Source organism: Athalia rosae, chromosome 1, assembly GCF_917208135.1.
Source record: "Athalia rosae chromosome 1, iyAthRosa1.1, whole genome shotgun sequence".
NCBI classification, from domain to species: domain Eukaryota; kingdom Metazoa; phylum Arthropoda; class Insecta; order Hymenoptera; family Athaliidae; genus Athalia; species Athalia rosae.
Genome location: NC_064026.1, coordinates 3467037 through 3483318, shown reverse-complemented (window position 1 = coordinate 3483318; position 16282 = coordinate 3467037). Strand labels below are relative to the sequence as shown.

The 16282-nt window shown below is 41.4% G+C and overlaps 5 protein-coding genes across 8 annotated transcripts in view; 3 read left to right on the top strand and 2 right to left on the bottom strand.

The window, feature by feature from the left end:
* Positions 1-127: 127 nt before the first annotated feature.
* Positions 128-6440, bottom strand: LOC105690770. Of its 3 annotated transcripts, none has more exons than XM_048660349.1 (9): positions 6104-6440; positions 4040-4250; positions 3021-3381; positions 2663-2959; positions 2273-2496; positions 1881-2111; positions 1310-1838; positions 971-1234; positions 128-882 (listed from the first exon to the last, which is right to left on the bottom strand). In XM_048660349.1, exons 1-9 carry the CDS (start codon positions 6116-6118, stop codon positions 696-698), a joined length of 2319 nt encoding a protein of 772 aa, XP_048516306.1. In that variant the 5' UTR covers positions 6119-6440; the 3' UTR covers positions 128-695. The 3 variants fall into 3 exon arrangements, with proteins under 3 accessions (XP_048516306.1, XP_048516305.1, XP_012264272.2); XM_048660348.1 differs by having other exon boundaries at positions 6086-6439; XM_012408849.3 differs by having other exon boundaries at positions 1310-1820; positions 6086-6418.
* A 603-nt stretch (positions 6441-7043) lies between these two features.
* LOC105690767 lies at positions 7044-9208 on the top strand. The gene is made up of 3 exons (XM_012408845.3): positions 7044-7339; positions 7463-7724; positions 7810-9208. Exons 1-3 carry the CDS (start codon positions 7248-7250, stop codon positions 8455-8457), a joined length of 1002 nt encoding a protein of 333 aa, XP_012264268.1. The 5' UTR covers positions 7044-7247; the 3' UTR covers positions 8458-9208.
* LOC105690765 (interleukin enhancer-binding factor 2) lies at positions 9028-11087 on the bottom strand. Of its 2 annotated transcripts, none has more exons than XM_012408843.3 (5): positions 10949-11087; positions 10414-10720; positions 10030-10336; positions 9664-9921; positions 9028-9583 (listed from the first exon to the last, which is right to left on the bottom strand). In XM_012408843.3, exons 2-5 carry the CDS (start codon positions 10711-10713, stop codon positions 9297-9299), a joined length of 1152 nt encoding a protein of 383 aa, XP_012264266.1. In that variant the 5' UTR covers positions 10714-10720; positions 10949-11087; the 3' UTR covers positions 9028-9296. The 2 variants fall into 2 exon arrangements, with proteins under 2 accessions (XP_012264266.1, XP_012264265.1); XM_012408842.3 differs by having other exon boundaries at positions 10414-10735; positions 10949-11043.
* On the top strand, positions 11021-12412 carry LOC105690780 (proteasome subunit alpha type-2). Its single transcript, XM_012408861.3, has 3 exons — positions 11021-11167; positions 11562-11894; positions 11980-12412. The coding sequence occupies exons 1-3, from the start codon at positions 11127-11129 to the stop codon at positions 12308-12310; spliced, it is 705 nt and encodes a 234-aa protein (XP_012264284.1). The 5' UTR covers positions 11021-11126; the 3' UTR covers positions 12311-12412.
* A 141-nt stretch (positions 12413-12553) lies between these two features.
* Positions 12554-16282, top strand: part of LOC105690823 (RNA-binding protein Musashi homolog 2-like) — a 184590-nt gene continuing 180861 nt past the window's right edge. The window contains exon 1 of the mRNA XM_012408940.3: positions 12554-12786. The gene's annotated coding sequence lies outside the window, so the exon portion shown is untranslated. The remainder of the gene's footprint in view (positions 12787-16282) is intronic.

Sequence of the window (16282 nt, the reverse complement as noted above, 5' to 3'; positions counted from 1 at the left end):
GGAGAATTCGGAAATATTTCAGGTGATACCTGTAATTTTGTGGATGGTAGTCGAGGCGTCTGCACCTTGCGGAAAATTGTGGATGGCCGTGATCTTGAAAAAGACTATTTTATTACTACGCAATGTCTACACATATCAAAATGATAGTCGTTTATTGTTACGCTTCAATTCCATACAGAATAATAACTAAAAGTAATATTTTGGTAAATGTGAAAGAATTTAAATTTATTTATAAATCTAACTGTAAAAAATTGTCTCCAAAAATTTAACCGCCAATTGGTGCAAACGGACTTAAATGCAGCTGGCATCAGGTACGGTTGTTGTGAATTATATTTTATACATTTACGCGTTATCATGAACTTACAATCTAAACTTCGACTACTTACGTCCTTACTCTGATTTTAATTTCGTGATAAAAAAAAAACTTACCGAAATAACGACGATTAAATTCTTCATTTTCTCTGTCACGGTGTCGTTGATCTCCAAAAAAAATTGCATCGGATAGTTAAGAGCCTCGAAAAATGACAGATTACGTAGGAGGACGGAGAGTGCATAAAGGTTTTATCGAATCCCCCTCGAGTCGCCGATTTCATGAATCAGGAAAACCATCCGAAAACGAGACCCGTAGCGATCAGAATATTGAAATGGGCCAATACGTTACCGGTGCCCGTCGCGAGGCCAGAAGCCATCGGGAGTCATGGGTCCGGATAAACCTGATCTGGTGGATCTACGAGAATATCACCAAGGGTTCGCGGTCTTACCAGCATTCTACTGGTCTTCAGACTATAGTCACCGCGCCAGTGTTCCCAAATTACTCCTCGGAAGGGTTCGTGCGGTCCATTTTCTTGGATGTAGTCACCGTTCAAATTCGCCTCGAAGCAACTGCGAGCAGTCATTGAATTCTCGTCGATTATGGATTCTGAGTAGGAATAGAATCGGAAATTTTGGGTAAAAAAATAACGACTCGTACCTGTAGAACCACCAGCCTCCTCCGTACGCTGGTGCGCAAGGGCAGCACGGCGGAGCGCCATCGTTGTCCCTATCAACCGTGGAGAACGGAGTCCCATCATGGGCTCCAAAGGCGTCCGTCGCGTTTCCCTCGTATCCGCTGATCCATATCCTGTAATCATCCCCCTCGGCGTCAACCCTGAAGGTCGAGTATTCGGCCCAGGCCGTCACTCCGTTCCAATCTTCGAGCTCCACTCTCAGGACGACGTCGGTCTCGTAAGTCAATCTTGAAATTTACGATTCGGAACGATTTTTGAAAATTTTTTAGTCCCGAATTCAAACCAAGAATAGAGACGCTCACCTGTGAATGTATTCGTTCCCGAACCAAAATTCTTTATTAAGGTTTCCAAATCCTTGGCTGTATTCCTCCCAGGACTTGGTGAAATTTTCAACTCCACCCCACACACCACCTCTTTGTTGAACGATCGTCCACCCTCCCCCTGAAGTTTGTAGGTCACAATTTCTCGTGTAGAAGTCGCGACCAGCTGCGTTAATGTCCCTGGTATGCCCGAGCTTGAAGACCCCCGAGGGTCTTCCGGACTTCTCGAGACTCTCGCAGTTCCGTTCGTCGACCTCGACTATCTCTTCCACGGATCTCGGTGTCAAAAGCGTCACGACATCGGTCGTTGATGGTGGCCGCAAAGTCGTGACGTTCGGGAGATTATCGAATGCATGATTTTTTGGTATCGGGTAAACCGCGGCAAATGTAGTCGTTGAAACAGTCGAGCTCGAAACGCTACCGTCTTCGTCCTTCGAACGCCCTAAGATTCCACCCCCCAAGGGTATCACCGTGACTTCGCCGTCCGCACTGCCTGCAAAAATCGGATTACCTGTCTTTATTTTATTTATTTATTTTTTTTATCAGAGCTTACCTTCTGGGGCGTCCTCATCGTCGCCGCTTCCCGCGTCGTCCGTTGTGTCACCGGAACCGTCGTAGTCAACGACCGGAAATGTGTTCGTTGGTCGCGATCCACCGTTCGCCTGGGGGTGGACGCAACCGATTTTCGCAAGTAGATGTTCCAAGTGAATTTTTTGCTCGGAAAAACGACGCTCCAGCGCGTTTTGACCGCTGGAAGTCTCTCCGTGAACCTGGTTGACAACTCCTGATGATCAAAGATCAAAACGAAGAGTAACTCCAACGCGGTTATCAGGCTTAATGATTAGGACATTTTAGAGTATCGGAAACCAAATATTTAAGTTGAAATTTTCGCGTCTGTTTTTGGCTTTTCTAAGGATTCAAATTTTTCATTTCTGTAGGACAAACCTTCGACGCGTTTCATGATGGTCTCCGCATTCTCCGCGAATGAATTGACCCTGTGGCTGCTGGCGCGACAGCAACTCAAAAGCTCCTGAATATCGTGGTCCAGATCGTCGTCGGAATCGCCGTTGTGACACGAATTGGTGTTATTCATACCGCGTACCAGGCTCTCAATGGTCTCCAATGATTTCGTCATCTTTCGTTGAGGTGCTAACAATCTTTTCCACAGCCTAGAATATGACGAAACCAAAAAAACAAACAAACGCCCTCGGGTCTAGCATGGCTCTAGCCACCACTGAGCATTCACATTCAAAACTTAAAATGTTAAGGTCACCCCATCCATGTGCACAACGCGTAAACATCATCGTGACTGATATACGCGACATTTGAACTCACTTGTTGAGAAGCTTCGCCTCGGTACGAGGAAGGTCAGAGGTATCGGGCTGGTCGTGCAACTCGTTGCTCTCCGGTTCCGATACGAGTTTGTCGTAAACGAGATCGACCTTGGCCTGGACGTCCTGGAGGGCTTCTTCCACCGCGGGTGGTGTGTTGCATCGGATTACCAGCTTTCCAGAAGCTTCCTCAGTTTCGTTCTTCTTTTTCCTCGACTTCAAATTCGTGCCTATGGAATGTATACCCGTCTGAACGCGGTCGACCTTCCTTTCGACGATTTTCAACGTCGACAGTACGCCCCTGAAAATTGCGATGTAGAAACAATCCGTCGCGCATCCATTCTCGTTCCATCCATTCTTACCTGGTGGCGAATTCTCCCATCAAAGGATCCCTGGGTGACTCGAGCTGTTGAATTCTTTGAGAAGTTTCCTCGAGCCGCGAAGTAATTCTCTCAAGTTTGTATTCCAAGTTCATCAATTGGGATACCTTGGTATCGAGCACCACCATTTTTTCTTGACCCCTCGATAAATGGTCCATCTTGTTGTCTAGACTTTTTATCTGTTCGTTCCAAGCGGCTACGTGTAATTGAAAAGTATCCCACGCGTGACTTCTTTCTTGGAGTCCGTGAATATTGCTGTCGATGCTAGCGAGAAGAGTCGACGTAGTGAGCATTCTGTGCTCAAGTTTTCCCAGGTAGAGATTGTTGAATTTGTCCAGCTGACCTAACGCATAACTTTAGTTTTCTAACAGCGGTCTAATATCGAGTACAATTATACTTATGGTCTCGTTTGGGAATTAGTTCGTCGTTCGATCAACGAACGCGATAGAAATGTCGGTGCTTTCAATTTCGTACACAAAACGATTGTGGGAAAGTTTGGTGTACGCAGCTGTCGAACAATAAATGAATTCGATTTGTTTGTTCGGCTATTTAAGCAAGTGACCTTGGTACGTCGAATTGATGAGCCTACCGAGATTGCCCGTGTGGTCCGCACGTGTTCCTATCGTTCACCGGAGGATACGAAATCAATTTTTTGCCTCTCCTCGCTATGAAAAACAATCTCATCTCGTACGTTTGGCGATTACTCAAAAATCTCGACATACCGCAGTCTTTAACTTTCTTGTCTGTCTCACCGGCTGCAGACACAGCAGACAAGAACAAATAATTTCAATTGTCCTGAGGTCTTCGACCGTCTGACTTTCGTGTTAAACTCTTCAACGGAGTGCGCCGCGTTGAGAGAAAAAGAGGTGAAAAAAAATTTCGGCTGTTTTTTCTCCCGAGCCTAGTTTCGCAGATGGTTTTCGAGGCTCCTTCCTTCTTCATACTCAAAAGCGTGGGAAGCACCGCGCTATATCGTAACTGATTTATTATTATTTTCTCACCAGCTATGGTAGCCATCATCGTTTTAACGCCGCCGATTTCTTCCCATAGTCGATCTATCTGATGGGACGACCCCTGAATCTCCGACCGTCTTTGATTTACTTCCGGTAGCCCCGTAGTCAGGATTTCCGGAATCGGAGGTGGCTGCTGGGTGGTGGTCGTGATCGGTCCAACTGCCCAGGTGGACGAGACTATCGAAATCGCCCATAACACCTGGAGAATTAATTACAAACATCGCTTGTTTGTTTCCTCGATAGTTTTCAATGGAAAATTATGCCGATATAGAGCGTGGGATTTTATCATTCGACGTGGGGCGTGTGTACAGATTATTCTGAAAGCGGCATTTGCGCGATTGATGAGAAAACTAAAATGACAACCTGGTAGTCGGGTATAACTACAGCCATCGAAACGTGACGAAACTCGACGAAACGTAACCGGTCCACCGATAATCGGCAATTTGACTCTCCCACAGTGATAAATGTGCGTAATTAACCGAAGTTCCGGCTCATTCTGTCTTCGCTGTATAATGCAAAGACTTGAACATACCCAAGTGATCTATAATCACGGTCTCCATCTCGTTCAAGTGTTTCAATCATTCATAATTTACCTCTGCCCATAATGAATCCCTTCAAAGATATCCCAATGTTGTTTTTTTTTGTTTCTCTTCTTTTTTTTAATACCGTTTTCTTCTCCTCTCTAATTTCTCTTTCAATTGAACCAATTAGCATAGATTGAGATCGATGAAGCCTAATCAATCGATGAGTAATAATCCGTTTTAGTGGCTCGATACACAACCTGTTCAACATTTGAACTCGACAAAAATTTAAGGATCAATTTTTCCTGAATTATTTTTCTTTATCCACGAGTAAATTCAAGGCCGTTTATTATTTTATAACAGTATCAGCGGTAACACTAATCCGGTGTAACAATCTTAAATTTCATTCTCGTCATTCTAGAGCCTTAGGTTCGAATCATAATTATACTTCAGAAGAGGAAAGAAATTGCAAAACCCGTTCGAAAAATTACGTAATCCGAAATATTCTGCACAGGAATACTTGAATAAACTTTGCATCCTATTTTATCAGAAATTAAAAAGTCGGATTCGCGAATTTTATGCGAGTCGGCAAATGTCGAATAATTTTCTTTAGAGTGTCATTTTCATGGTGTAATAATTACGCATCGGCTAAATCGTTCGCCGTTATTAAAATGGATTGTATATAAATTTTTTATTATTCGATTGCTGATGAGATAAGCAGCGGGATAGAAGACCGAATGAAATTAAAGGAGGGGAGGGGAGTTCGACGCTTTCAAATGAGGCGTATAGGAAATCTATTATTTCTGATTCTGAAAAAAACGATCTCCCCGTAGTATCTAAGCATAATCTAATGTTCTCATAATCAACCAATATTCTTGTACCCGACGAAGTCTGTACGCTGTAACGATTGAAATCTGAAAGGAAAGATCGGTAGATGGATCGCGTAGAGCTGATGGTCAACTTCGAAGCCTTGAGAGTATATTAGGTACCGACACACCGACGGACAAAATTTGTTGGCATGAAAGAATATGATTGACGTTTTCCCGGCTAAATTATTGTCCACTGTAATCAAAACAGACTCATTTCGATGGCAACGCGATGAGGGGACTATAATATTCCTCCGATACCGATTAGCGGATCGACGTGATTTCTATTCGATAATCCTTCTCACCTATAAGAGATTAAAGAAGCGCCTCGGATTAAACCGGATTATAGATATGCGTTTTACCGAAAACAATGAGAAAAATTGCAGACATAAAATTGTAAAGAACTCGTGAACGGTGGAGCCCAGAAACCTCAATTAAAAACGAGATAATATTTCACCCGTAACTCAACGTTATCTTTATAAATGCAGTATTATTTTACTATATTCATCAACGTCAAAGAGTCGTGTTCGTGTTGTGAAAGGAAATTTGTTCTATTGGCGCAGTCGTTTCTCGTTTCGATCAAATAAAGTTTATTCCAAATGCCAAGAGCGGTTTGAAACGCAAAAAAATTTAACAATTGTACGTACCTGATAAATGCGGCTCACCTGATAAGCGCGCATATTTGCGTGCCCCTGGTGTCAGCGATCGTTGCGTATCTCGGCGGAGCGTCTTGTGGTACGAGAAAACAAATCCAAGTACAAAATAAGAAAATGAAAATTTAAATAACTGGTAAAAGGCGAGAAAAATCCCCCATAAAGCCGACTATTGTTAGGCAAACACGTTGATCTCAGACCACGGTCAATATTGAACACCGTACGTTCGCACCCAGCAAAGTTCCTCTGCGAACTAAACTGACAAGCTGTGTTCTGTTCTACAAACTCACCGACTCACTCTTACCGAGTGACAGTCGTATGATAGAATAACAGATACACCGACACGAGATACTCGTATTATACGTTTTGCGCCTCGTTTTCTCATCTGCACGAGAGTCCATCATCAACTACTGACTCGTATACGATGAGTGACGGGCGGTTTTTGCGTCATTTTCGTTTTTCTTATTCCTCGGTGTTAGTTACTCATATCTCATTATCTCGTTTCTTTTGAGCTTCGCGAAGAGAAGCACGCGTCTCACGTGAGAGTTTGGAATTGAATTACTAAAAGCTATGCATAAAATCGAAATGCACTCGCACCGCGGGTATGTTATTATGAAATTTGGTCGTTGGCCAATTCCTAAAAAAGATCAGTATGCAGGGGCACTTTTATCCTCAAAAGTGGAGCAAAATTATCCAGAGTATTTTAACTCGGACTAGTTCTCTTGATATCGTCGATTTCCGGCAGCGCGGACCTTCTAGGCGACGAATAATTCAAAAAAGATTACCGCTTCGATTCATACGAAGCGTTAAAGCAGTCGGCTGTTTCGAAATTTTAAAAAAATGGAGCGCGCAAACGCTCTCCGCTTCTTTGGGCGTCGCGACGCCGTGATCAGGCATCGATCTTTGAAAGCACGTACAGGCCAACTAGCGCACGCGCTGAGATTCGCTTTATTTTCAGCTTTGTATAAACCCTGCTACGAACTCGATGGGCTGTGCTTCGAAAATTTCACTCTAAAATAATGTTCGTCTATTATTAGTCAACCCCTAATATATAATAGCGTTTTCTCGTCTATGAGAAGGGGAAAAGTCGGCTATAACTATAATCCCGAATTTTTTCTTCTATCTTGGCATCGCATTGATCGCAATTTCAATATCCATGCACGCGATGTCCAAACTCGATGACAATCTCTCGAACAGTGATAAGCCCCTCATAAAACACAATTTTAACCAGAACAATAATGTCGTCAGGTGTGCAATTATGAATTTCAATTTACGTATATTATCATAATTCAGAAGCTCTAAAATTGCTCTTCAAACCGTGAAAATAAAACAAACATCAAATCGATTGCTCATTTTTTTACGCTTCCACAGCATGCAGGGAAAGCCGAAGGGTATCTTGAAAGATGGAAATAATTCGCTGCATTCCAGCAGCGTGGAAGTTCGATCGGAAAGAAAAAGGTACTGTTTATGGACGCTGATATTTTTGCTGGGATTGATGGGGCTCTGCAACTTGTTCCTGAGTATCACAATCATAGCCGTTCTCCGTGTGAATCAGGGCCAGGGCATGGAGAGCATGGAAGTGATCCCTGAAGAAAATCTGATCAAATTTTTCGGTAAAACCGATTTGGACGGGGTAAGCATGAGCCTCAAATTTTCTGGAGGAATGCAAAAAAAAAGGCGTATCGAAAACAACCGAATCTTTTAATATTTTTTTACAGCTCGGTCTACGCAGCGGTATTTGTCAAGGGTACGGTGACGAACCGATGGAGATTTCGGGGGACAACGGCGGTGTGCAGATAAACCTGAGGGTCTTGGATACCGTAACAAACCGTGATCCTGTTCGTTCAAACGTGCAGGTCCTGCACAACGGGACAACCATATCAAAGGTGGAAACCTTTCAAATAAAAGACCCGCAAACAGGGTCGACTTATTTTTCAACTAATTTCCCCAACTTCGAGCTGCCTTCAGGGGTTGAAAAAATTAACATCGCGATAGCGGAGACTCATAGAGTAACATCCCCGGTTAACGAAAGCCTCACGTTCAGATCCGACAGAAAAGTAACCGTTCACGGATCTGAGGGGGTGCGAATGGAGGCGAAAGAAATTGTGTGGTCCGGCGTCGAGGATGTTTTTCTAAAGAGCGATAACGGGAGCATTATCTTGAGTGGAAAAGAGGGAGTTTCTATCGATCTAAAACGTATTCCCGTTGTTCCGCCGGATCTCAGAACCCAGAGTAAAAGTAACCATTATAAAGTATGCGTCTGCATGCCTCAAGGAAAATTATTCCGGGTCCTAGTGCCTCCGGGAAACAAACAAGTGAATTGCGCCCACGTTAGTATGACATCGGAACATAATCCTTGCAAGTAATGGCGAAACTCAGCGATTTATCGATGCCACGTGTTCAGCACATCGATATCCAAATCTTAAGCCGTCTTCCTTGCAAGCATTTATTTACAACCTGAAAGGGTAGAAGTCGGTAGATCTGACTGCTTCCAGGATTTACGGGACCTGAATCCACCTGGCATCGTTGGGAATTGTTAGAAATTTATACGAGACCCAGAATAATGCAGATTTTGGAAAGTTTTGTTGTCGAACATCTGTAGATAGCAACACACGGTCAATTTTTATCGAACAATTACGCATATAGTGTTCAGGTTTAAGATTTGTTACAGCTTTTGTCAGATTAAATTTATTCATAGATTTCGTTATCAAATACATTCACATTTTGTAGAAAATCAATGTCACTTGGATATAAATTATTCATTATTTGTCGTCGGCGAGTATGATTCTAGTTCAAATTCACGAGACACGCATATACACATCAATATAATAGTCGATTGCATAATATAATTAATAATAACAGAATGTTAATCTAGATATTCATGAATGTATCGAATATAATAACAATCTTAGTCGCATTAAATATTAAATGTTTGTCAAAAAAAAAAAAAAAAAAAAATCGTTTGACCAAACGAATTACCCACTTGCGTAATAACTGAAGAATCACGCAACGACGATCGGTTTTTGAAAGAACTGAATTTTTTACCATCATAATTAATTGTAATAAATACTTTTTATGTGGTGAAGAAACATCAGAGAATATACATGAAAAAATTGACAGCGTTCTCCATTTTCTTGTCACTCCTACATAATTTTTTCATGAAGTAAAAGATCACCGAATGCAAGTTTTTTAGTTTGAAAACCGCTTAGGCATCTTGAGTTACCATTTCTTCATTTCCTTCTTCCATTTCCTCCTGCTGTTCCTGCTCCGTTGGAGGCTCGTAGGCCTTGTCTAAGGGACTGGCGACTACTCCACCGCTCCAAACACTCATTTCCACGGCTAGTTTATTACCACCTTCTAACAGGGGGCGATAACCACCATGAGCAAGTACTCGCAACAAAGTCTGAGCCGTTAGGCAAACTTGATCTTGTTGCTCTAAGGTCATAGCAGTGTGTACACGAATGTTGCCTCCCTCGCAAGGATCGGAAATGCCTGCGTTAGCAATGAAGATACGTTAATCGGATAAATGATCAAAGTTTGGAGCATTTTGAAACAAATGTAAGCACACTCACCCGCAGAACCCGGCAAAAATAGTCCGGAAGCTAGGAGTTGGAGTACTCTTTTGTAGGCTTGATTAATTGGCAATGCTTGTCTACTGGGATTATTCATGATAGCGTTGTGGGCTAATAGATCCAACATCCATGGAGAGAGTGGTTCAAGGCCCTCGAATCTGGTTCGTAAATCTCTGAGGAGTCTAATCAAAACCTTGATGCTTGAGTGGTGAGCATTTTCTTCAAACCATCGAGAGTGTCTGATGGCTGCTAAGTGACCTGGATAACATTGAGATGTGAAAATTAGATATTAAATTCATCAATTGTGACACTAGATTGATCAGAATGGAAGAGCATTAGCTATTCTTAGACAGCTCAATTATTTACCTTGGCAGATTTTGACGTCGAGATGTTGCTCGGATTCTAATTTACGTAAATTCTGATGTAGAGTGGTAATTAGTACACGAACTGTGGCTTCATTAGTAGCGATATCGAATCCGCGTTCAGTTTGAACCAGCCTAAATACTTCTTTGGGATTCCCTGCTTTTAAATCAGTGTTTACTTTTGTTCCCAGGGCTTCAACAGCAGTTTTTGTGGGAAGTGTTTTAAGAATGACGACTATATCTGCTATGTTGTGTCCTTTGATCATCGTCCCTTTTTTGAAACTGCCCACTTGTCTGACCTCTTCAAGTTGCTGCCATTGAGAGGAATCATTCGGTTTTGATAAGATTAGTTATAAAAACACCTATATTCAACAACAGTTTTACTTACACAGGCCTCAAATGTACCAGGTGCGACAATTAAATTATCTAAAACACCCTGTAGTTTAGTGACTAGATTGAGAATAGAATTTTGCTCCTTTGCCGTTGGGCACATGTCAGAATTTTTCTTGAGAAGGGCAGTGGTGAAGTCAGCCTCATCCGCTGCTGGCTTAACACGAGGAAATGCAGCCTCGCATAAAGTGTAGTCAAATGGATGTCTGGGCAAAAATTGTTTCCTGGGAAATCCCATTCCACGACCCATTCCACCTCGTCCACCTCTGATCATACCGCCGCGTCCACCTCGAACCATGTTACACCTTCAACATCAAAAGCTGTTTTGAAGTTTGAGTTGATGATGTTTGTAAACGGTAGTCTTGTGTTGTAAAAAAAAATCGATACAGGCTAGCAGACCTAACCAAGCATAGTAAATTCACTCCTTCAAGAAAATCTCAGTCTGTACTATTATTAAGTTCTTGTCAGTATGGTACTGGGCAGAAATTAAGTACATTTAGATAAACATTCCGGAATATTTGGACTAAACTCACCAGATCCAAAATAATATATAATTTCACTGATCGTTGAACCGGCGTTGACTTTTAGCGTCCCACAACGTGAAACATGAAGCGGTATTCAGAAGGCAAATATTCGAGAGTGCGTTCGACTCACGCCAACTCGCAAACCAACCCAGTCGACTTCAGTTAAGTGTATTGTTGCAAGGTAATCATGGCTTCGGAGCGGTACAGTTTTTCGCTCACTACTTTCAGGTAAAAAACTCTGAATTTATCACCTTTCGCATATGATCCACTCTGCAAATACACCAATCTAGCAGTTCCCTGTAAAAATATCAAACTTGCTTTTCTAATAGCTTAATAAATCGCATGATCTTCTCCTAACCTAAAAGTACAGAGCGTAGCCAACTTCTGAATTCTCATTAAATTACAGACTTCTCTTCATTATTACCTCCAATTAGTAGAGTTAAGCACTACTTATATTTCAACTGGGAATCACCTTCACCTCTCTTTAAATAAAAATATTTACCTTTTTTGTCATGTCATTGTCACCTACTGTAACTGTCAAACATGCAGGATTTGTTCCACCTTTTTTTTGGTCATTGAATTTTTGGAATTAATGTCGTCAATAAATTATAATGGTTTTCAGTCCCTCGGGCAAACTAGTGCAGATAGAATATGCATTGGCAGCTGTATCAGCTGGTGCACCTTCTGTCGGGATTAAGGCATCGAACGGAGTTGTTTTGGCAACAGAAAATAAGCACAAATCAATACTCTATGATGAGCATAGTGTCCACAAAGTAGAGATGGTGACCAAACATATTGGAATGATTTATAGTGGAATGGGACCCGATTATCGCCTGTTAGTCAAACAGGCTAGAAAAATAGCGCAGCAATATCTACTTGTCTATCAGGAACCTATCCCAACTGCTCAACTTGTTCAACGAGTAGCGATGCTGATGCAAGAGTACACGCAGTCAGGGTGAGAATCAATTGCTCTTGCTAAATCGAAATCAATGGTTGAAAACACGTGCGTCAATTCTCTTCCCTTTTTCAATCCTTTACAGAGGTGTACGCCCGTTTGGCGTATCTTTATTGATTTGCGGGTGGGACAACGATAAGCCGTATTTGTTCCAATGCGATCCTTCGGGTGCATTTTATGCCTGGAAAGCGACTGCAATGGGAAAGAATTACATTAATGGTAAGACATTCCTAGAAAAAAGATACAGTGAAGATCTAGAGTTGGACGATGCAGTCCATACAGCTATTCTTACCCTGAAAGAGGGATTCGAGGGACAGATGACTGCTGATAACATTGAAGTTGGTATTTGCGATGCAAATGGGTTCAGGCGATTAGATCCGTCCAACGTTAAGGACTATCTAGCAAACATCCCCTAATTTTAATAATCTGATTTTTTTGTATTCTAATATCCATTAATTAATTGAGGAATTCTAAAACAATAAGAAATTTGCTTGTGGATAATAAAATCTTTAAACAAATACGATTTTACCTTCTTTCGTTAAATCTATCTGCGTCGATATTTTGAAGTCCCACTTCGTTTTTTTTCATGCTAAAGGTACGACCCTATTCGATCCCACTTTGTTGATTCGCAATTTCGAAAATCGAATATGCTGCGCCATCATCGACTGATTCTACACTAACATGTAGATACTAGACCGAAATCTTTCAAAACAAATATATTCCACATCAGCGACGCTACCAGAATATTGCGTAGCGCCAGTCTCTGGCCTGCCTTCCGTTAAGTCTGACTGTGGTGCGTATCGTGTGTTCGTCGCACGTAGTTTTCAATTTTTCGGTGATTAGTGTAGGTATAAAGATTCACAGGTGATAATCATCCCCCGACGAATTTCAGGTAACAATATCACAGTATCATAGATGCATAATTACTAGAAAAATTATTGCCAATCAACGGATATTCGCATAGCTTTTACTGCTCTATTCAGGAGATAGGGTCTGCACAATGTTGGCGATATGACGACGACACATGTGTTCTGTTTAGTGTTATGAGGTCACGACCCTCATTTAGCATTGAATATTGTTTTTTTTTTTTTTGTTTCAATCTCATTGTAAGTAGATATACATTCGAAGTTCGAATCATCAATTTGGACGAATTGTTAGAAAATAGAAATAGATCACTATCGCGACTCTTCCAGCATCGCTTTTGTTGTTCTATCAGTGTATGGAAATGTACTATATTTCAATTATTTCTTCGCTCACCTATGCGTTCATTGTTATTTTACCACCGAGGTAAAAATTTTACCTGACATTAATTACCTACCACGTGAAATTTTCATTCCCTCGCATCCATTGTTCGGGTCAGATTTTATCGAGCCCTCTTTCTGAGCTATTATTTCAACTGATCTATTCTGCGACGAGAAAAACGGATGATTACATTCCGAGTTGCCTGTATTATTCATCGGACGCAGAAAAGTTTGTTTCTGCCCCATTTTTGAGGGGGGGGAAAAAAAATTTCTCGTAGGTGAATTTTGACAGTCGTGGGCTTTAAGAAGTAATCCGGTGATGAAATAATTACGTGAGATGAGTTGTGACGAGTCAAGATTTAAGTTTGTAAAGTTGAAATTTTGAATTCTTGAGCGATAAATTTAATCTTTGAGATTATGTGTGTATATAGATTATACAAAGTTTGATCCTCCGAAAACTTCAGAGACTTTACCTGCTGTGGAGTCGGTAGTACGTCGAGTAGAGATTGAAAACGCCTAGTAAATATAAACTAAAATACGATAAAACGGCCCGTGGCCTCCTATCAAAATTCGAATTAAACTATTTCGTTGATTAAAAAGCTGGGCGGGTGCAAAAACGTGCTTCATCATGAATGTACCAGTCCTCTGCTCTGCTGATTGCGAGTAAACTCTAAACTTTGGCGTAAACCGCGATCGTCCTCGGAACAAACTATTTTGACTTTTGGTCAATTTGGAACTGTCGAAAATGCCGATATTAGTAAAATACAATACAGCTGGAATTTGGAACTGAGCTAAAACACGCGAATTTACTCGGCACACATTTTCGCGTCATAACGCGAAACGCGAACGGCCAATGAACCATAAATCTATTGCCCTCGCTGCCTACCTACCCCATATCGTGTTTTCAAACTTCCCTTATACTCTAACCCCACGTATACCTACTACTTTAGCGTAGGGCCATTTTGCCCAGAATATATTGGAGGAAATTATTAAATTTCACCCTATATAAGCACGCGCTGAACGCCTCCGGAAAAAGCTCCGGGGTGCCCGAAAGTTGCCCTTAAACCCACCTATACTTATACCTCTCTTCCCTTTCTTACCCTTCACCCCCCTTGCCCCGAGTTTAGACGATGAATTATAATTCCCGTTAACAATATTCTCGCCAAATAGCTTATAAAGATGAAAAAAAAAAAAAAAATGAAATTGTACGATCATTTCTCTCGCGATCAAATCAGAATGGGATTTTTTGTAACACGAAATAAAGAGCGTACGACGATCCGGAAAAAAAATTGACGTAAGGGTTGAAAACGACCTAATTATTGGATGCTATAATAATATACAGTTACACTGAATATGAGAGAGACATTTGACACACTTGTGGGAGCAGAAAGGCGTGCGGAATACGTTGAGTCTCGAATCAACGGAGAACCTAGCTACCTACAATATATCAGAAAGCATCGAACCGAAAATGGACAATGGGGAGAGAACGTCGCCATAGGCTTTAGAATCGAGATATCGGAATGCCGAGTACCTGCTTTGTGTACATCGGGGGTTCTCCATTCTGTGAGCTGCAGTCAAACGGGGGTGCTGCACAAAACGAATGGAATTGAAAGAAAAGGCTTTTAATTAGTTGTAATTGAGTTATCGATTTGATCGTAGGGTTGAATAGGTAGAATTCTGGAAAGGGGTTCAAGCTCCTAACTGCACCTGGTGACTTTGAGTGGCAGCCATTAAAAGTTGTCTCGTTAAAATGCAATCCTGGTCGCCACACATAAATGCACCGAACAATGACATAATTTGCTATACCTTTTCATGCTTCACTTGAAAACTTTAACGCAGAGTCAGCATTTTAGGAAAATGACGAATCCTACCCCCTCGAGCGATAGCTTCTTTTTATTTCATTCGTCCTCAGAATTCACGTGACGGGAATCGCCCAACTTATCTGAGCTTGCAATGACGTCATTTTGAAAACAAAAAAGTAGCGCGTAGCTTTTTTCCACCCCTCACTCCGGTCGAACAAAAAGTAAGTAACATCTTTTCTATTCTTCTTCCCTTCTTATTTTTCATCTTCCATTTCTTATTTACACATCACTCGAAATCTGTACGTGTATATGTATATATATGTACTTCTGGCTATTTTTTTTTTTTTTTGTTTTTATTTATTTATTCATTTTATTTCTCTCATATAATCCTACGGATAAAAGTTTTCCCAATGCGGTCGAATAGTATACATCTGCTGTTGTGCCTTCGTCAATTTTTCTGAACCTTTTTGACTCGCCAAAAGTTACAGTTGTGTCACGTCAACTTTTATCCCCTCATAAACACACGTACGCCTGCGATTTGTGGGCGTACGTATGCGTATGATACAACAAAGTTTTTTCGGCGTAAGAAATTAAGCCGCCGACTGGCTGACGATCGATCAGACTGACAGATCAACCAACGACATGCAACGACCATGTTCTGTGGAATGTGCCCGACTTTCACAGGGTTCTGAAATGAAGCTTTTTCAATTTTTTACAACGTTTTTTTAATAACAAAAAAAAAAAAAAAAATGGCTTCTGCTCAATTCCACGGTACGAAAAGCATTGCATTTAATTGCGTTGGTATAGCGTGTGGAATAAAATCGATGAAACCGCAGGATCGTGCACGGAACACCCCGTTCGTTATAATCCACACGTGAATAAGTTGAGGTCGTTAATCGGAAGTGCGCGCCGATTTATACTTGGTAAAATATAAGAAAGTCTCTAAAGCTACATCCGCCTCCACACAATCAGAGGGATGATTTCTCCGGTCTTTTATTTGTACGCTGAAAAAAAGAGAACAAGTCACGATTTCCAGACAAGTGCGAATACAGCCAACGACCGGTTCTTAATTGAACCCCGGAAAAATTCAGCGGTTTTTTTTTTTTTTCAAATTTCGAGCTCAGAATTATCGTTTCGTTTGAGCTCGTCGGGGGGATGGAGAATCCGTTGAATTCGATGAGGTAGAAAAAAGATAATGAAAAAAAGAAAAACGAGATAGAGAGAAAAGGAATGAAAAATTGCTTCACTTCAGAGGCCATCGTTGTAACTCTCGTCAGATGTCTTTAAAGGGCGAGTAAACAAAGGACTCGGTTTATTGGTAGGAATGTTGAGCTGAGCAGAACAG